The following is a 21,817-nucleotide window of genomic DNA, read 5'->3' on the forward strand; positions in this document are numbered from 1 at the left end:
TGGCAAGACTGGTTCCTGCTATGGAGATCTGTTCCAGGCCTCTCTCCTTGGCTTCTAGATGACCACCTTCTCCATCATCTTTCTTCTTTCCATGTCTCTACGTCCCCCTTTTTTAATGAGTCATGTTGGATTGGTGCCCACCTAAAGACTTCATTTTAACTTGATTATCTGTATAGAGACTCTGTCTCTACTTCTCCACATAGTACTCACATTCTGAGTACTAGGAGAACTAAGGGTTCCAATATACCCTCGGGCGGGGGGAAAGAAAGGGGCACAAATCAGCTAATAACAGTCCCTCTAAAGACCTGGTCATCCTCCCGCTCTCTCGTCTCTCGCCAGTCCTCTCTTTCTTTCTCTCCAGGAAAAGCTTCAGAATGCATTTCCTGTGCGTACAGAAACCCTAATTTTGTCTGTGAAACTGAGCCAGGTTATCCAGCACAGTTAACCAAAAACTGTAGAATACATTCCCTAAGATATAACTCCTCCGTTCCCTTGCCTACTATTTTCCCAATGTCAGACTCCCAAGGGGATAAGGTATGAGCTTCACTCCTACACACCCCTCAGCTTTCTTCCCCCTCCCCCCTCTTCATTAACATTTCCTTTGTCCTGGCCATAATTATTTTCTGCTGAGACTGCGTGTTGACCTCCTCCTGCTTCTAGTCACTTATCTGCCCAATGAATCCCCCCATATTGCTTCCAGAGAGATCATTCTAAAACACAAAAACTCATCATGCCTTGTCCCTCCTTAAAGTCTGTCAGTGGTTTGACTCCGCTGTCAAGTGAAATTCAAACTTCAGCATGTCACTTCTTGTTTTTTATGCATTTTCCTCTAGTCTCTATTCTAACCACTCTAAATTGGGCATAGTCTGTGAATGCAGTGTGTTCTTCCATACATCTGGATCTTGGCACACAGTATTCCCTGACCTAGACAGCCATATATTTCCCATTTATTCATCTAACTCTTCCTTCTTTGAGGCTCAAATAAGGCACCAGATCCTCCCTCCAGGAAGCCTTCACTCACTCCCTCCTATTCTACTTTCCTGGAGCACCTCATGCTCATTTCTATCATTGAACTTATTACACTTAGCACCCTCTAGGTTCCTACCTATCAGGACTTGTACCTTTTACTCTACTTTGGCAACATGCAGCACAAGACCTAGAACACCAGAGGCACTCAGTGAATGTTTACTGAGTAAGGAACTGCAGGCTACAGTTTAATATGAAGGCCTCTGAAAGACTCATGCGCATCAAGAAAGGCCTCCTCTTCTACAGGTGCTACCTTCAGTTAATAAAGGACTTAGTAACAGAGGGAAACATCAGTAACTCCAAGAGTCCAGTAACTTCCCCCAAGTTCAGGAACTAAGTTTGTCCTGAGAAGACAAGGAGAAGCTAGGTACAGCAGAATGGGAGACTTGGAAGCTATTAGATCCAGGCAAAATCTAAGGTGCATCTTAATGGAATCAGCAGATGAAAAAGACTTGAACTGTCTCATCCGGCTGATGACAGTTATGTTGGCACTCTGTTCAACCTGCTATGGTGTTTATGCAGGGGAGTTTTGTGGGGTTCACTTGTTAAGGTTCCGTCTAAAACTGGAATGGAAACTGCTCTGGCTCTAATATTCATCCATTATATATAAAAAAGAGAATCTTCCATTTTAAATTCTGGACTCTCTCATCCCTAGAATTCACAATCACAGCCCAAAGTGCAAAGACCATCAATCATTATAAATTAATGGGTCAGTTGAGCAAACTGGTTTCTTTCATACTGATTCCAAATGATTGAATGCAATTGGGGAAAATTATATACTCAAGTGAATGAACTCTTATCCCACTTAAGAAACAACAAACAACTCAGGCATTGTTGAAGTTTATACTTTCCAAAAGTATCTGTAAGAATATCTTCTTATGATATGACTTCAGTAACATTTTTCCATAAAGGGGAAGGTTATAAGAAGAAACACAGCTTCTTACACAATATACTGTGTAAGAACTATACCATAGTAACATGCTGTAGTGCTGCATAGAAACTTCAAGCCAACAATGACCCTCTAAGGATTTAAAGAAAGCCTCATACATCCTCCCTGTTCAATAATAGGGTTTCTAAGAACCTCAAGGACACTGTCTTGTAAAAGTCTCATAAGGAGCATAAGGCAGAGAAAATCTTATCTGGAATATAAGCTTTTGCCTAATGGAATGGAGTACAAATGAAACACACGAAGTCCACAAAGTTTTAAAGGAAAGTATTTCAATTTGAACTAGAAGGAAAAAGATAATATAAAACAAAATTTGGCCCCTAATTTTTTATAAACAGTAAGCAAGTGAGAAAGATACCAAATTTAAACATGGGTTACTTTTTATGGAAAAGGAAGAATGACTCAGAAGGTAGAACCAAGAGACACAGAAAACAATTACTACTCCATTTGTACTAAGGCTTAATCACGGAGCTGTGCTTGATTACATTCAGAATTGCCACAAACTAGAGAAGTCTGTGTGGCCTATTTTCTCTGTGTTTGAATGGGAGTGTCAACTGTGGTTGTCCTATACCTTTCCCACTCTTAAATGTTGGGTGTGTAGGAGAGGAGACTGGTAATTTGTCTCTTTAGTTCATAGGTCATCACTGCCAAGAGCAAAGGTCGTTAAGGACCTATACTGTAAGAACCGCAGTAGGAAGACTCATACACACCTAAAGCTAAACTAGGACTTCACGCAGTAAAGGGCTGATGTTTGGGCATCCAGTAAAAGGATATAAATCATAGTGATCAGAGGGAAGACTGGCAGATTCTATTTTCCAAAAAGGACAGCCAAAAGTATCTGCCATCCTATATTCTCTTATTACAGGGTGATACTCCTTCCATCAAGAAGTAGGATTCATATTCTCTCCCCTTGAATCTGGTAGACTTATGACTATCAGCTCAGTTCAGTCACTCAGTCGGGTCTGACTCTTTGCCACCCCATGAACTGCAACACGCCAGGCTTCCAGGTCCATCACCAACTCCCAGAGCTAACTTAAATTTGTAACTCAAATTCATGTCCATCGAGTCAGTAATGCCATCTAACCATCTGTTGACCCCTTCTCCTCCCACCTTCAATCTTTCCCAGCATCAGGGTCTTTTCCAATGAGTCAGTTCTTCACATCAGGTGGCCAAAGTATTGGAGTTTCAGCTTCAGCATCAGTCCTTCCAATGAATATTCAGGACTGATTTCCTTTAGGATGGACGGGTTGGATCTCCTTGCAGGCCAAGGGACTCTCAAGAGTCTTCTCCACTCGTCCACTGAGGGTTAAATTTGGGGTTGTTTTTCTTTGTGTGTGTGTGTTCTTAATTTGTAAAAGTTTTGTTTTTTTCCTCTCAAATATGCTAGGTCATTTTTTTATGGTTTCTATTCCTCAAAACACCTTCAACCTTATGTTTTATCTATAATAACATGGCCATTTTATAGTCTGCATCTAATAATTCCAATATCTGAAGTCTTTTCAGGTGGGTATTTGTTCTTCCTTATTTCTGTTGATTTCTGATTGGGGGTCTTTTTCTTCTAGGCTTAATGATTGCAAATTGATCATTTTAATTGGAAAAGTATTTATAGCAATTACTTAGGGCCTACAGAGATAATTCAGCAGTCCGGTAAACATGTATGGATGTGAGAGTTGGACCATAAAGAAACCTGAGTGTCAAAGAACTGATGCTTTTGAATTGTGGTGTTGGAGAAGACTCTTGAGAGTCCCTTGGACTGCAAGGAGATCCAACCAGTCAAACCTAAAGGAAATCAATCCTGAATACTCATTGGAAGGACTGATGCTAAAGCTGACACTCCAATACTTTGGCCACCTGATGCAAGGAACTGACTCATTTGAAAAGACCCCTGATGCTGGGAAAGATTGAAGGCAGGAGGAGAAGGGGACAGCAGAGGATGAGATGGTTGGATGGCATCACCAACTCAATGGGCATGAGTTTGAGCAAGCTCCGGGAGTTGGTGATGGACAGGGAGGCCTGGCGTGCTGCCATCCATGGGGTCCCAAAGAGTTGGACGCGACTGACAGAGATAATTTACACAACTGAACTGAGAGAGATAATTTACATTCCTCCCTAGATGGTTTTCTTTTGCTTCTGCTTGACGACTGAGGGTACTACTTTAAATTAAATTCATGGACTGATATTTTGCAGACTATATGGATGATATGTTTTGGGTGAAAATCTGTGTAAGGACCAGCTCATGATTATAACACCTCAGGAATTTTTCTCCTTGTTCTGCTCGCAACAAATCATCTTAGCAGATCTTGCAGTCTCCTTAGAATAAATGTTATGAGACAGAATTATTTCTGATTACTGTGTCAGTGTAGCCCTTGTAGCTCTAGGTTTATGGAGGAAGGATTTCCTATTAGAGTTCACATGCTTAACAGGCACAGAGATTTGCTTTCTGTACACAAACCTATAGAGGACTTGAGGACTGAAGTTTAACGGCAGGTTCAGCAAATTCCCTCAGGACAAAAGTGATTGTAATGCTCCACTGGCTTCCCACCTTCACCAATGTATTGGCCGGATTATTTCTTACTAGTATACTGATAAAAAGAAGTTCCTTATTTAAATGTTATTTACTTTACATAATTTTCCTGTCACCTTTTTGATGCTTTTAAGTCTTCCTTTTCTGTATTTTTATCCAGCATGCTGTTTTGTTTTGTTTTGTTTTGTTTTTCAGCAGGAGAATTGTTCTGAGCCTAATTAGTTTTAAAACCTGGGTCCATTTCTTTTTCATCCCTGTATCCTCCTCAGCATGCAGCAAAGTGCCTGGCAAGTGAAGGAAGTCAATTAGTTTTCTTTTATTTAATGAATAAATAATGCTTTCATTCCTGCTTCCACCACCCCTAACTTAACACTCTACCTCTATTCCCTAATTAAAACTCTTTTAAATTTTCATATATATATACATGAGATTCATATGTGTGTGTGTGTGTGTATATATATATATATATTCCCACATTAACTGAACTTTACTCCTGATTTCCCCACTATTTTCCGCTATGACCTCTCCTACAGAAGATTTTTCATTCGAGTTTCATTCTTATCATCTCTCAGCATTGTCTAACTCTCCATGACTGCTTCTGAATCACCCACTACTCTACCTTCATCCAATCTGCTCATCTGAAGATTATGCTATCCTATTATAACATACTTTTCCTGACTTTATTGTTACTATATGTGGATTTCCAGGCACAACTCCACATTTCTTGAGGATTTCACTACTTGGTTCACACTTTCTATTCCATTTTAGTTCTTAATATAATGCAGCAGTGTAATTAACATAGCATTTAAGAGTATAAGGGGACAACCCAAGTTCAAGTCCCAGAATCATCCATTGTTAATATGTAACCTTGGGAGGTTACCTAATATTTCCCTGCCTCATGTTCCTCTTCTATAAAATGGGAATCATGGTATTATTATCTTGTAGCATTGTAAGAATTACAGGAAATAATGTATATAAAGCACTTATAATAGTATCTAGTACACAGTAAATGCTTAATAAACCTTAACTATTTTCATGATTATGCTCTGACCGCATGCAAAAATCTTCCTTCTACATGCTTATGATTTATACAACACCCTGGGCTTCCCAGGTGGCTCAGTGGTAAAGAATCTGCCTGCCAATTCAGCAGATGCAAGAGATGCAGTTTCGATCCCTCGGTCAGGAATACCCCCTGGAGAAGGAAATGGCAACCCACTCCAGTATTCTTGCCTGGGAAACTCCATGGACAGAGGAGCCTGGTGGATTACAGTTCACAAGGTCGCAAAGAGTCAGACATGACTGAGCATGCACGCATGCATGCATGGCCTCAGTACTTCTCAAAAACCTACTTGTTCACATCTATAAAATTCTATAGCCAGTCACTTAAAATAATACTTCTGAATTTTACTCTAACCCTTCTCAACATTTAACTCTTCTTTCAGTCAATAACCCTTACATTACTCAGAAATTGAACCCATCTGGACATACATATTTCAGTCTTTCTCTGTGTTCATAATGCTGTATTTCTTCTTCTAAGAGAAGCAATGGTTGTGTTTTCTTAGACTATCTCAGTCTTGATTTATACCCATCAGTATTCTCTCTTTACTGTTTGTCTTCAATCTCTTGTTCTCCATCAGCAAACTCCTCCAACTTCTAAACTTGACCAAACCTTACTTATCCTAAAATAAACTAACCATTTCTCCCTCATACCACTTTCTTCTCATGTTAACATTATAGCTCTTTTTCTAATCCTCTTCAAAGGGTAATCTGTATTCTCCACTCCCTTTTCCTTCTTCTGCATTTCTGAGTATCTCACTATTAGCTTTTAAAAATCTAGGTTTATCACATCATTTCTTAAACTTACTTTTCAAAGACAGGCAGAAATTGGATTGTCAAACAAACAAATAAATAAAGCCTCTCCTCAGAAATTCTACAGTTTCTTTGCAACCTTGAATGTGCTGACCACCCACTTGAAGCTCTCCTCCCCCATTAGCTTTCACGTAACTACTCTGCATTCTGTACTCAGAGGCAGTGGCAAAGGAATACAAAGCAAGCCTGATGACAAAGAAAAACTCATGTTCAAGCAAAGGCCCCTCAAAGTACTGATATTAAATAAGACACTTAGCTTCAAGTTCCTCATCAGTAAAATGGGCATATTTGTTCATTTATTCACCAGTTTATAATGCTAGTAAATAAAGCAATGGATCTGAAAATACCTACACAAAGTAGTTGAGTATGCTTTGATGACCTGGAAGCAGACAGGATACAAGAAACTATACTTAAAGATTCTCGCTACCAAATTTGCTATGAGACTCTGAAGGACCCAAAGCTTTGTATCTGACCTAGAATGTTTTTCACTATTAAAAGGTTTCAGTGTCTTCACCATAGCAGTACCACTTCCATGAGAGCTCTTGCCAAGAAATTAAGAGTGTTCACATCAAAAATGCGTCAACTTACCTGGACTCACTTCAAGATGCAAAAAAAAAAAAAAAAATCCTTAGGACTATATTGGGGCTCTTTCATTTTTAAAAATATTGTGGGACATCAAAATACTAATGATATATCTTCAAATATACAGGCATGTAAACTGAATTGGTCCATGTTAGTAAGAAATATTACCAGTTCTTGGAGAAGGGGCCCTTGCAATTTCTAAGGAGCAAGGCTTCTTTGTAACTGCTGTGTCCATGAGATCACATAGAAAATTCTCATTTTCTGAAGGAAATGTATCCAGAGAGGCAGATGGTACAATTTCCATAGTGTAATTCCTCTTCTTTGGATAGGACTCCTGAAAGGAAGGAGAAAAAATAAAAATAGCTTTGTGATAAAGACACAGCCTGTTTAATTTATAAAAGCTAGAAAAGATAATAAGTTTCGTCAGTTCTTCTAAAAATGATTGAGAGGTGATGACTCATCTGTTTGAATAAGTTATGCAATTGTGTAACCCCAATATTACCAGTGATCTTTTTAGAACGGTCCTTGTAATTTGGTTCCCCTGAAGTTCTTGATTTCAAGTCATGATCTCTTTTTTATAAAATATGTGTATTTTCTACTTGCGGCATAAACAGTTGTTTAATCAACAGTCATTCCCAAGACTCTTCTCCTTTGCCTGCTTCCTAGAGATAGCCATATGACTCAATTTTTGACCAGTTAGATACAAAGGGAAATTTGCCAGGAGGCCTCTGGAAAAATATTCTTTCCCCAGAGAAAAAAGGTATGCAAAGAGGCTCTTGCAGAGTTTAGGCCATCCTGTTTCCTCTCTCTGGGTGCAGGTTTGACGCTTGGGGCACGGGTAGGCAGGTTGTAACCTTAAGGCAGAAAGCCTCTCACCTCAAAAAGACAACTGGTCAAGAATGACAACAGCAGGATCTTTGAAAAGCCTGGGACCTTGATAATATCATTGAGTTGCTCAGATAGTTTCAGGACCAGTTTCTTCAGGTTTCTTAAGCAATTATTAAAGTTTCTTATTGTTTGAGTCATTGCTAATTGGGTTTTCAGTCATTTAGAAGTGAATGTATGCCCACCCAACACACTTCCTTTGTGAATACTGCTAATATACTAAGGTCACTCTTTTCGGGTTGGGATAAAATTAAGGTCTTATTCTATATTACTGATTCTCCAATATATTCTGAAAATTGGAACTCATTTCATTTTACAATATCTTTATATCTTGTACAAGGCGTTGTGTGTGTGGGAGAGAGAGTGCACGTGTGTGTGTAACTCAGTCATTGCTCTCCACCTTGGAGATCCCACGGACTGCAGCCGACCAGGCTCCTCTGTCCATGGAATTCTCCAGGCAAGAATACTGGAATGGGTAGCTATTCCCCTCTCCAAGGAATCTTCCTGACTCGGGATCGAACCCGGGTCTACTGCATTGCCGGCAGATTGTTTACCATTTGACCCACCAGGGAAACCCATACAAGGCATTAATGGTCAGCAAATATTTATTGAGCATCTATCATATACATTTAGAATTATGTTAATTGCTGGAAATGTTTAAAAAAATGAGTAAGATGTAATCCTTGCACTCAGAAAGTTTGTAGTTTACCAGAAAAGAAAAACAGATTATCCACATGATGAATTTGACAATTAATCGAATTTACTTTTGATGTATATTACCTTTATAAACCATACTTCATTATCAAAAGAAAAACAAATGAAAATATAAACTCATTTTCAAAAAATCTTCCAATATATACCCAAGGATTGGTAAAGATTTAGTACAAGCTCCTATTTTTTTCTTTAATGACACTTACAGTATAGTAGAATAAGTATTCAAGGTCAGAGTAATTGCTTTCAGACCATACCAGACCCTCGCACATCAAAGAGTCAATTATGTTCACTCTACTCTATTGAAAGCAGGAAATTGGGAGTAATTTATTTTTAACAACAAAGGGTGACAAAGTTGAAAGCATCCAGAGGAAAGCAATCAGGATGGTATATGATTTAAAAACCATGTCACAGAAGAAATGATGAAAGGAACTGCAGTGTTCTATCCCAGAGAAGTCGAACCGCCGCGTAATAGTTATCTCAATATATTTGAAAGGCTACCCCTCACGAGCTTCCCACAGAGTGGGAAAGGGTATGAGAGGCTGTGGAAGATTTATTCTAAAGTTCTTTGAGGCAGAATAAAGAAAAATGTTTATCAGTCAAGGAGGGCAAATTTGGGTCAACACAAAAAAAATTTTTCTGTGAATTAATAATATTGCTTATCTTCTAAAATGGATTATTTAGCTAAAATAATTAGCTAAAAGATAGCACTAGAAAGCAACACAATGAACTCCTCATAAGTGGAAATGTTTGCATTTACTGATAAAAATATGTATAAAAGACACTGTACAATGACTACACCAGGTGACTGTAAACTCCATGAGAGCTAGAATTTTTCTCATTCACATTCTATCCCCAGAATCTAATATAACTCCTGCCACATAATGGGTCCTCAGTAAATACTTACTGATCGACTGAACAGTCTCGAACACCATTTCAAACAAGTCTAAGTACCAGTTAGGAAAAGGAAAAGGATGATGCTTTTTAAAGATGCAAATTACTTTACTTCCCTGTCTTCCTTATTGTTGTTTACTGCTTTGAATATCAAAAGTGAAAAAAGTGAGATCCAATGAGATTGTAATCAGTCTACGAAGAAAGAATCTCTAGCTTAAACCTTGTTGTTTAGTCACCAAATCATATTCAACTCATTTGTGACCCCTTGGACTGTAGCCCACCAGGCTTCTCTGTCCATGGGGATTTTCCAGGGAAGAATACTGGAATGGGTTGCCATTTCCTTCTCCAAGGGATCTTCCTGAACCAGGGATTGAGTCTGCATCTCCTGCATTGACAGGTGGATTTTTACCATTGAGCCACCAGGAAATCCCCAGCTTAAACCCTAGTTCATCTCAAATTAATCCAAACTATCTATTTTTCATGGATTTTGTTAGGCTGGACTTTGACCATATTTATAAAGAATTATGAGGATTTTAAAAGTATTGAAAACAACTTTGAAATTTAACCACGCAGGATGAGTTAGTAAATTAAATATATACATTTATTAAAGAAATATTTAAAAATATAAAGCAATGGAAAAAAATATCACATGAAAACCAGCATGCTCAAATAGCTAATAGTATTTTGGTGTATATTCTCCCAGATGGCTTCCATGTGTGTGGACATGTGGTGTGTAAGGGAAAGACAAAGTATTTTAAACAATAATGGGGTATACCCTCTTCATCTTCCTAAGGGAGTGCCATTATTTCTTATTGGCATAGAAGTCTGGAGTACACACATGGCCTCCTCATGGACAGTGAGAGCCCCAAGGGAAGGATATAGTAAACGAAGATAGCAAAGCTGCACTGTTGTAATCAAGTGTTTGAAAGTGAATTAATTGGGAGAGGAGCAGGACTAGAGGCAAGGAGACCAGTTGGGAAGCGTTCTAGCAGTCCAAATAATAAATAATGGTGACCCAGACCAAGGTGGTAGCAGGGGTAGAGAGAATGATTCATAATTCATAAATGGATGTGTTTGAGGTGCAGAATTCAGTGTTGAATATGGGACTTAGGGAATGACTGGGCATGAAGCTGAAGAAGAGAGAATGAAGAATTGTCCCCAGGTTGTTTAAGTGAGTGGTGTATGGAAGTACTGCTTACTGATAGGAAGCAAAGGAGAGGCAATGATTTGAGGAGAAACTGACAAAAATGTTTAAATAATTTTTTTGAAAAATAGACAGGAGGATAATCATGAATGCTTTGATAAGGATAAATATGGAAACAGACATATCCTTTTTCACTTTCCTCAAGAGGCTCTTTAGTTCCTCTTCACTTTCTGCCATAAGGGTGGTATCATCTGCATATCTGAAGTTATTGATATTTCTCCTGGCAATCTTGATTCCAGCTTGTGCTTCACGGAGTCCAACGTTTCTCATGATGTACTCTGCATATAAATTAAATAAGCAGGGTGACAATATACAGCCTTTCCTGATTTGGAACCAGTCTGTTGTTCCATGTCCAGTTCTAACTGTTGCTTCCTGACCTGCATACAGGTTTCTCAAGATGCAGGTCAGGTGATGTGGTATTCCCATCTCTTGAAGAATTTTCCACAGTTTGTTGTGATCCACACAGTCAAAGGCTTTGGCAGAGTCAATAAAGCAGAAATAGATGTTTTTCTGGAACTCTTTTGCTTTTTAGATGATTCAACGGATGTTGTCAATTTGATCTCTGGTTCCTCTGCCTTTTCTAAAACCAGCTTGAACATCTGGAAGTTCATGGTTCACATATTGTTGAAACCTGGCTTGGAGAATTTTGAGCATTACTTTACTAGTGTGTGAGATGAGTGCAATTGTGCGGTAGTTTGAGCAATCTTTGGCAATTGCCTTTCCTTGGGATTGGATTGATTTGATGGGCCAAAGAATTGATGCTTTTGAACTGTGGTGTTGGAGAAGACTCTTGAGAGTCCCTTGGACTGCAAGGAGATCCAACCAGTCCATCCTAAAGGAAATCAGTCCTGAATATTCATTGGAAGGACTGATGCTGAAGCTGAAACTCCAATCCTTTGGCCACCTGATGTGAAGAACCGACTCATTTGAAAAGACCCTGATGCTGGGAAAGATTGAAGGCAGGAGACGAAGGGGACGACAGAGGATGAGATGGTTGGGTGGCATCACCGACTCAATGGACATGAGTTTGAGTAAACTCTGGGAGTTGGTGATGGACAGGGAGGCCTGGCATGCTGCAGTCCATGGGGTCACAAAGAGTCGGATGGGACTGAACTGAACTGAACTGCCCTCCCAGTGTTACTATGATCCCCATTCAGAAACTAAGGCTTGGAATTATTAGCTGTCCGATATTAACATCTGGTTAATGGAAGTTTCAGGACTACAATCTAGGTCTTATTTCAGTAACTATAGCATTCATACTATTGCATCACAGATAAAAGAACTATGACAAGATCTTTATTGCCATAACTAAAGGAAAGAGGAAAGTGCTCATTGTTAGGTAGTACCTTCCAGCCTTTGCAAGCCCTCTTCCTTACTGTGGGAAATCTGGATTTTGATATACAGGTTTATTGCCAAAGCACTCTTGATGGTAAATCCTGGAAATGGACCAAGGAGATTTAAAGAATTGAGGTTCAACAGTTGGTGACTCACTTTTCAAGGTTCCATTGTACCCAGCCGAGAAGAATTTGGCTCCAATTTGGTTAGCAGCTTTTGCTTTTTTCTTGATATTTTGCCTCTATCTTTATTCAAATGCCTGGTTCCTGAATCCCAGACTTGTTTCTGAGCTTGAATTTTTATAATGGTAGCATGCCTAAGACTGTGTTCTCTGCCTTGTTCTTTGCTAGCCCTTTTCTGAGGTCTGAGGGACTAATGGTTTGTCCCAAAATTCTAAATATGTCTCTAAGGCCCTATACTGCCTAACTTCACAGTTCCTGAATGACCAGCTTTAATGGTTAGACTTACTTAGTCAGTTTTATTGTACCTGTTAGAGTTAGTTGTGCAATGTGTGGCCAAATAGTGCATCTTTTAAAATATGTATACTGAGAGCACTGAATAAGTTAATATTATGCCTCCCCAAGAAAAATAAACAGTAGTAATTTACTTTCACTTGCTGTTTGCACTGTGTTTCTCTAAAAGTTGAAGATCATGAGGGGTGGGCTCAGACTAACAAGTCAAAGTTTATTAGTGATTAAATATGAAGTCCTATAGTTTCGTAAAGAAATGAGTTTTAAAAATTCAGGATGTGGGTATACAGATTAGCAATACCATGAAAAAAGAAACAGGAGTTACAGCTGAAAGTGTGAGTCAGAGTGTAATGTATCAGTTAAAGACATAATGTGACACTGGCTGATTTAATACAAGAATGATATTTAAACTAGAGAATATGACGGTCCTCCCTTCCTTTGTGCTAATTAGAATTGGGAATAATCTGGTTTTGAAATTTTGTAAAAGACAGGCTAACTGTATGATATCAACCATCCTTTGTAAAGGAGTGAAGGTGAAAGTGAAAGTTGTGTCCGACTCTTTGTGACCCCATTGGACTACACAGTCCATGGAATTCTCCAGGCCAGAATACTGGAGTGGGTAGCCTTTCCTTTCTCCAGGGGATCTTCCCGACCAGGGATCAAACCCAGGTCTCCTACATTGCAGACAGATTCTTTATCAGCTGAGCCACAAGGGAAGCCCAAGAATACTGGAGTGGGTAGCCTATCCCTTCTCCAGCGAATCTTCCCGATCCAGGAACCCAACCGGGGTCTCCTGCATTGCAGGCGATTCTCTATCCACTGAACTATCAGGGAAGTTCTTGCAAAGGAGTGCAAGATTTTATTCATCAAAAGGGCTGAAAGATACTTGGCCTCTGACTTATGAAAAACCTTAGCAATGATCAGGGATCCAGGTACGGGCACAGTCATTTCTTAATAATATCAATCATGTAGTTTTCTTTTTTTTTTTAAAGAAATAAGGTGAACTAGAGGCTTTTCTAGACAATTTTGACAAGATATCTCTGTGAACTTACCTCCTAAATACAGCTCTTTCTTAACCACATAGGGGAAAGTGAAGCAGCTTAACCAACACTGCAGTAAACCACACCTGGTTCACTCAGCCTGGTACAGAGGCCTGCATTTGAGGAGATACAAAGACCCCAGGGACTATTTTCTCTGCACATGGATAAGGACAGTGCTGAGTATCAAACTCACGTAATATGGGGAAAGATTAAAGAAGAAAAGGTAGGAAAAACACATTTCACAAGTACTTGAAAAACAGGAGAATCACTATAATTGTCAGAAAGAGTGCAGAGAGAGAGATGGTAACAAGGAGACAGGTTTCAGCTCAAGGTGAGCGTTCACTTGGCAAGTAGCAGGTTGTCTGCCACTGACTTTAAATTTAGCCTGATTGATACAAGTCATCTCTTGAGAACAGAAGATGGTGGTTTGATTTAGATGAGTCTGAAGACTTTAGTAAGTAAGACAATGGAAATAGAAGTACTCTGTTGGTACTATGATACAAGATACCTGCATGTACTCACTGCTTCCTGAATTATTTTTCTCATAATGGGAAAAATAATACTAATGCAAGGGAGTGTGGTCTTATATCTCTTTCAAAGTTAGAGATGACTCACAATTCTAAATGACTCAAAGTAGGTGAAAGCTATTGGATATGGTTTTATTGCTCTGACATGTTCTGCAGTATCAAGAAAAGTATCCCCTACAGACTTAAAGTGACTTTACAATAAGGAAGATAACAGCATAAATACACAATAATAAGAAAATAAGAGACTTTGAGTGGGAGAAGAGGATGAGCAGCAATAAGACAATAAGACTTTGAGTGGGAGAAGAGGATGAAGACATTGTAAGACAATAACGTCCTAATTTCCCCAAACCTGTGAATATATTATGTGCCATGCAAAAGGAGTTTTGCAGATGTGATTAAGTTAAGAATCTTGAGATGGGGAGATCACCCTGGATTATCCAAGTGGCCCAGTATCACAACACTCGTTATAAATGAAAGAGGGAAGGAGAGTTGGTGTTGGATTGATGCAATGTAAAAGACCTGACTGGCCACTGCTGGTTTTCAAGGCATAAAGGCAGCCAGGAGCCAAGGAATGGACACAGCTCATAGAAGATAGAATGGCAAGGAAACAGATTCTCCTCTGTAGTCTCCAGAAAGGAATGCAGCCCTATCAAAATCTGGGATGTAGCCCAGGGGGACATTCTTTAGACTTCCAGAAATGTAAAATAATAATAAGGCGCTAGGACTTCCCTGGTGGCTCAGACGGTCAAGCGTCTGCCTGCAATGCAGGAGACCAGGGTTCATTCCCTGGGTCAAGAAGAGCTCCTGGAGAAGGAAATGGCAACCCACTCCAGTATTCTTGCCTGGAAAATTCCATGGACGGAGGATCCCGGTAGGCTACAGTCCATGGGGTCGCAAAGAGTCGGACACGACTGAGCGATTCACTTCTCTTCAGTGGTAAAGAACACGCCTGTGAATGGAGGAGACATAAGACATGGGGGTTCAACCCCTGGGTCAGGAAGATCCCTTGGAGGAGGGCATGGCAACCCACTCCAATATTCTTGCCTGGAGAATCCTGTGGATTCTGGCTGGCTATAGTCCATAGAGCCACACAGCATCAGACATGATTGAAGTAACTTAACACACATATAATAATAAAGTCATGGTTTTTTAAGCTGCTAAATTTGTGATTATTAGTTACTGCAACAACTAAAAACTAATACAGTAACACTAGCAGAAGGTAACATACATAGAGAGGCAATAGAAATTATTAAGGACTGAGAGAGGAACATTAAAATTGGACTCCAATGAAAAAAATACATCTTTTTATGACACAATATCTTAAATATAGTGATCCTTTCACTCTCACTTAAATTTAATGTAAGTTTAAGTCTTAAATTTAATGCAGTAGTATGAAATGGTTTCCTTCCCACTCCTTTTGGATCTTGACAAGTGATCCTAAAGTGCATTTGGAAAAATAAATCTCGGACAATAGCTACGTATTAATTTGAAAAGAGTAAAATAATGAAGGGGGTGGAGATCAACATTTATCAGATATTTAAGTAAATTATAAATGGTTCTGGTACAATAACTGAAAGGCAATAAAACAAAAGAAAGAATTTAAAAGAACAAAGATTCAATGCTTATGAAAATTTATTGTATTATGGTATTTCAAATCAGTAGCAAAACAATGGATTATATAATAATTGCCAAAAAGATAACTGAACAGTCATTTGAAAGAATTAATAAAACTGTATTAATACTCCATTTCTTAAATAAAATAAATTGCAGCTAAATATTTAAATGATAAGTAAATATACTTGCAAAATAATCTTAAAATAAGAATGTTCTTTGATCAGAAGCTATAACCAGATGCATATTCAGAGGTGTAGAGAAAAAGATTGATAAATTTGAGTGCCTACAAACATGAAACTTTCACAAAGCCGCTAAAATACAAAATCAAAATTAAGAAACGTAACAGAATTGGGAAAATTCTGTGATATGTGTGACAAGGCTCTAATATCTTTATTATATAAAGAGAATTACAAACTGGGATTAAAGAGATCATCAACCTAAGGAGAAAAGTAGGCAAAGGATAGGTGCAATTCATGATAAATAGCTAGAAATTTGTTGTATAAAAAGATGTTTGATCTCATTTATAATTAAATATATGCTAGTTAAAGTAACACATGATCTAGCATTCCTGATCAAATTGCTATAGTGATAACACAGTGTTGGTGAGGGTTTGGAAAAATGGGTATGCTATACAGTCTTATTTGAAGTGTGAATTGATATAAATCTCTTTCTGGCTAATTTATCAATTGTTCAGTTCAGTTCAGTTGCTCAGTCATGTCTGACTCGTTGCGATATCTTGGACTGCAGCACGCCAGGCCTCCCTGTCCATCACCAACAACCAGAGTTTACTCAAACTCATGTCCATTGTCAGTGATTCCATCCAACCATTTCTTCCTCTGTCGTCTCCTTCTCCTCCAGTCTTTAATCTTTCCCAGCATCAGGGTCTTTTCAAGTGAGTCAGTTCTTCACATCAGGTGGCCAAAGTATTGGAGTTTCAGCTTCAGCATCAGTCCTTCCAATGAATATTCAGGACTGATTTCCTTTAGGATGGACTGGTTGGATCTCCTTGCAGTCCAAGGGACTCTCAAGAGTCTTCTCCAACACCACAGTTCAAAAGCATCAATTCTTCAGTGCTCAGTTTTCTTTATACTCCTACTCTCACATCCATATATGACTACTAGAAAAATCATAGCCTTGACTAGACGGACCTTTGTTGTCAAAGTAATTCCTCTGCTTTTTAATATGCTGTCTAGGTTGGTCATAGCTTTCCTTCCAAGGAGTAAGTAAGCATCTTTTAATTTCATGGGTGCAATCATCATCTGCAGTGATTTTGGAGCCCAAGAAAATAAAATCTCTCACTGTTTCCAGTGTTTCCCCATATATTTGCCATGAAGTGATGGGACTGGATGCCATGATCTTAGTTTTCTGAATGTTGAGTTTTAAATCAACTTTTTCACTCTCTTCTTTCACTTTCATCAAGAGGCTCTTTAGTTCTTTGCTTTCTGCCATAAGGGTGATGTCATCTGCATATCCGAGGTTACTGATATTTCTCCCAGCAATCATGATGCCAGCTTGTGCTTTATCTAGTCTGGCATTTCACATGATGTACTCTGCATATAAATTAAATAAGCAGGGTGACAATATACAGCCTTGATGTAATCATTTCCCCATCTGGAACCAGTCTGTTGTTCCATGTCCAGTTCTGTTGCTTCTTGACCTGCATACAGATTTCTCAGGAAGCAGGTAAGGTGGCCTGGTATTCTGATCTCTTTAAGAATTTTCCACAGTTTGTTGTGATCCACTCAGTCAAAGGCTTTGGCATAGTCAATAAAGCAGAAGTAGATGTTTCCCTGGAATTCTCTTGCTTTTTCGATGATCCAATGGATTGGCAGTTTGATCTCTTGTTCCTCTGCCTTTTCTAAATCCAGGTTGAACATCTGGAAGTTCACAGTTCACATACTATTGAAGCCTGGCTTGGAGAATTTTGAGCATTTCTTTGCTAGCATGTGAGATGAATGCAATTGTGCGGTAGTTTGAACATCGTTTGGCATTGTCTTTCTTTGGGATTGGAATAAACACTGAACCCTTCCAGTCCTGTGGCCACTGCCGAGTTTTCCAAATTTCCTGGCTCATAGTGCAGTCCTTTCACAGCATCATCTTTTAGGATTTGAAATAGCACAACTGGAATCCCATCACCTCCACTAACTTTGTTCATAGTGATGCTTCCTAAGGCCCATTTGACTTCACATTCTAGGATGTCTGGCTCTAGATGAGTTATACACTATCATGATTATCTGGGTCATGAAGATCTTTTTTGTACAGTTCTTCTGTGTATTCTTGCCACCTCTTCTTAATATCTTCTGCTTCTGTTAGGTCCATACCATTTCTGTCTTTTATTGTGCCCATCTTTGCATGAAATGTTTCCTTGGGATCTCTAACTTCTTGAAGAGGTCTCTAGTCTTTCCCATTCTATTGTTTTCCTCTATTTCTTCACATTGATCACTGAGGAAAGCCTTATAACTCCTTGTTATTTTTGGAACTCTGTAGTCAGATGGGTATATCTTTCCTTTTCTCCTTGCCTTTAGTGTCATTTCTTTTCTCAAATATTTGTAAGGTGTCCTCAGGAAGACAAGTCAAAGCTATGGTTTTTCCAGTAGTCACGTATGGATGTTAGAGTTGGACCATAAAGAAGGCTGAGCACCGAAGAATTAATGCTTTTGAACTGTGGTGTTAGAAAAGACTTGAGAGTCCCTTGGACTGCGAGGAAGTCAAGCCAGTCAACCCTAAAGGAAATCAGTTGAATATTCATTGGAAGGACTGAGGCTGAAGCTGAAGCTCTAATACTTTGGCCACTTGATATAAAAAGCCAACTCATTAGAAAAGACCCTGATGCTGGGAAAGATTGAAGGTGGGAGGAGAAGGGGTAAACAGAGGATGAGATGGTTGAATGGCATCACTAGCTCAATGGACATGAGTTTGATCAAATTCTGGGAAATGGTGAAGGACAGGGAAGACTGGCGTGGTGTAGTCCACGGGGTTGCAAAGAATCGGACATGACTGAGCAACTGAACAGCAATAATGCATCAGGAACAATTCAAGACTGCATGTTTCTCTGATGACCAGGCAAAAAAATGTTACAGCTCTGCTGGGAAGTTCTGATTCATCTGCTCTGTTGGCTAGACATTACACCTTCAAATTTCCATTTATTTTGGTCTTTACAAAATTGTCTTAATGGAAAAAATTTCAATTCCCTGGAAGACTATAAAAAGGAACCTGGAACAGTTCTTTGCTCAAAAAGAAAAAAAAAAATCTGTGTAAGATGGAATTATGAAGTTGCCCAGAAAATGACAGAAGGTAATAGAACAAAACAGTGAATATGTTGTTCAATGAAATTTGTGATGAAAATGAAAAATATGTCTTTTATGTTTACTTAAAAACCAAAGTAACTTTTTTGGCCAACTCAATACATACATAAAAGTATTCACAACTAGGTATAGAGAGCAAGGAGATAAACCTATTAGAAAAATAACTGAGACTTAATGATAAGACAAAGAGCATTACTAAGTTTATAAGAACAAACTGCTAGACTGATGTTAATGTTACAAAGTCATATGTTCCGTTTGATAGGTCTGGTAATAGTGAAGAGTCTGGGGTGACTACTACAACTAGTTTTTGGGTCTTTATTCCTGATGTCAGTGAATGTGTGACTTAAAGGGCCAAAGGCAAGGCAGTCAAAATAAGAAAATACATACTGCTCCTAGGACATTCATCCAGTCACCTAGGTTCGAACTCTTGGAGACATTATTCTTTCTCCTGTTCTGTCACGATTACTGTTACCATAAAGAAGCAGTCATTGAGACAAGTGCTCGGGCCTGGTGCACTGGGAAGACCCAGAGGAATCGGGTGGAGAGGGAGGTGGGAGGGGGGATCGGGATGGGGAATACGTGTAAATCTATGGCTGATTCATGTCAATGTATGACAAAACCCACTGAAATGTTGTGAAGTAATTAGCCTCCAACTAATAAAAAAAGAAAAATAAATAAATAAAAAGAAAAGAAAAAAAAGAAGCAGTCATCAACTTTTATAAAATTTGCATTTCATAATAACTCCTAAACCCAGTATTACTTTTCTATTTTCATAATCACCAAACTAGTTCAAACTTCATCAACTCATCCTTCTGTTACTTGAATAGCAGTCTCCCATCTCTAAGTCCATTCCATTTTTACTCAAAGGGTTTCTATCATTTTGAATGATAAAGCATGTTTTTCAAAGTAAAAATTTTTACAAATACCTATATTCTAGTATTAGAATTAATTTAGAAATTTAGGGAGTGTAATAAATAATGTCTTCATCCTCTGCCCAAATTATAGATAGGAGTCTCGGGGTTGACAGATCTTTTCTGAAAAGGGCCAGAGAATAAATATTTTAGGCTTTTGAGACCATATGATTTCTGTTGCGACCACTCAAAGCTGCTGTTGTAGCAATAAAGAGACACACACAAGATGTAAACAGAGGAGCCTGGCCAGATTTGGCCTGCGTGGGTCAGATTTGGCTCAGAGCCTGCAGTTAGCCAAACCATGGATAAAAACTTGGGCAAATGGATTAAAATGTCAACACTGGTGAGCAACAGAGCAGATACTAGAGAACATGGCTTAGGTACAAGACAATATAGGCTTTCTACTAGTACATCCCAGAATTAGACAGACTTAGCCTCAGGTCTCCCAAGCCTGGACAGATAGGATCCCTGCTATTGAACTCAACTACACATACTCTTTGCAGATGAGAAGATCAAAATGAGAATTAGTGATACATGCGCAGTTCCTGTTCCCAAATTTACATATCATATGAACTCTCCTGAGGAATGAGTAGGAGCAGAGAGAAGCCCAGTTACACTGATCAGTGTCTCTCCACATGAGAAGATGAAATACAGAAAAAGAATCCTGCATTCTCTGCCCAGCTCCAGTAGATAAGTTATACTTTTAGAATTTGTTGTTTGAAACAAATGTATGAGCAAAAAGTGACAATAAATTTCCACTTTATTAATCATAGCAAAACATATACATCTGAAAATGATAAAAATGGCTATGGATGTGTAGAACCCATGATTTATATAATCTACAGATAAGCTTCTCAGGTGGCACTAGTGGTAAAGAACCCACCTGTCAATGCAGGAGACTAAGAGATATGGGTTCAATCCCTGGGTCAGGAAGATCCCCTGGAGAAAGCCATGGCAACCCACTCCAGTATTCTTGCCTGGAAAATCCCCATGGACAGAGGAGCCTGGGGGGGGCTACAGTCCATAGTGTTGCAAAGAGTTGGACATGACTGAAGCAACTTAGCCAACCAGTCAGTCACAGACAAGCTTTGCGCCTGTATGAAACTGCAGGCCCTAGTACCTCCATAGCTTGGTCAAGTTTGTGATCTATAGCTTCATGTTGTTGTTGTTTAGTCACTAAGTCACGTCAGACTCTTTGTGACCCCTTGGACTGTAGCCCACCAGGCTCCTCTGTCTATGGGATTTTCCAGGCAAGGATACTAGAGTGAGTTGCCATTTCCTTCTCCAGGGAATCTTCCTGACCCAGAGATTGAACCCGCACCTCCTGCTTTGGCAGGCAGATCCTTTACCACTAAGCCACCAAGGAAACCCCCTATAGCTTCATATCATCCCTAAAAATAGGTGTTATAGCTCCAGACTGTAGCCTTATTAGAGGACAACAATAATCATCCAGTAAATACTTGTTGAATAAAACTATGAATTTTATAACAGCTGTTTTACTTCCTAAGGATTCCAGTGCCTCCCCAAGGATATCCTTCTGTTGGAAGCATGGAGTCTTAACCACTGGATCACCAGGGAAGTCCCTGTAATTTAATGTTTTGAAAAATCTGGATGAGCATAAACATTGATGAATAACATAATTATTTAAAATATTGTTGAAGAAGACTGTGGTACAAGTGCAACATGGAAATTTGTACTTCTATCTCCCTTATTAGATGTACATACAGAAGTGAACAACTCAATGAAAAACGCTTGGAGGTTAGGGAAGAGTTCAGAAATATGACTTTGATCCCACATAGGAATTGACATTTCTCACTCACAGAGATTAAAGCAACCATTCTCATTGATAGTCATTTCCCTCAAGGGCTATGGGAAAATAAAAGAAGAAAATCATTTGAAAAACAATAATGAATCTACACGCTGACCAAAAAAAAAGCATTGTGTTCTAAGAAATGAGAAATTTGAACCCAAGAC

General features: G+C 38.9%; 1 protein-coding gene across 18 annotated transcripts in view; it reads right to left on the minus strand.

Annotated features, from left to right (window-relative positions):
* The window catches only part of ANKS1B (ankyrin repeat and sterile alpha motif domain containing 1B), a 1,065,346-nt gene that overhangs the window by 690,897 nt on the left and 352,632 nt on the right, over positions 1-21,817 (minus strand). For 12 of the 18 annotated variants that reach the window (XM_043440450.1, XM_043440437.1, XM_043440449.1 and 9 more), the window contains exons 10-11: positions 7,116-7,281; positions 6,954-6,962 (exon numbers count right to left, since the gene is read on the minus strand). In XM_043440450.1, coding sequence (XP_043296385.1) covers positions 6,954-6,962; positions 7,116-7,281 — 175 coding nt within the window. The remainder of the gene's footprint in view (positions 1-6,953; positions 6,963-7,115; positions 7,282-21,817) is intronic. The other 6 variants (XM_043440436.1, XM_043440451.1, XM_043440445.1 and 3 more) reach the window with 1 other exon arrangement.

The sequence above is a fragment of the Cervus canadensis genome, chromosome 21, assembly GCF_019320065.1.
Source record: "Cervus canadensis isolate Bull #8, Minnesota chromosome 21, ASM1932006v1, whole genome shotgun sequence".
Lineage (NCBI taxonomy): Eukaryota > Metazoa > Chordata > Mammalia > Artiodactyla > Cervidae > Cervus > Cervus canadensis.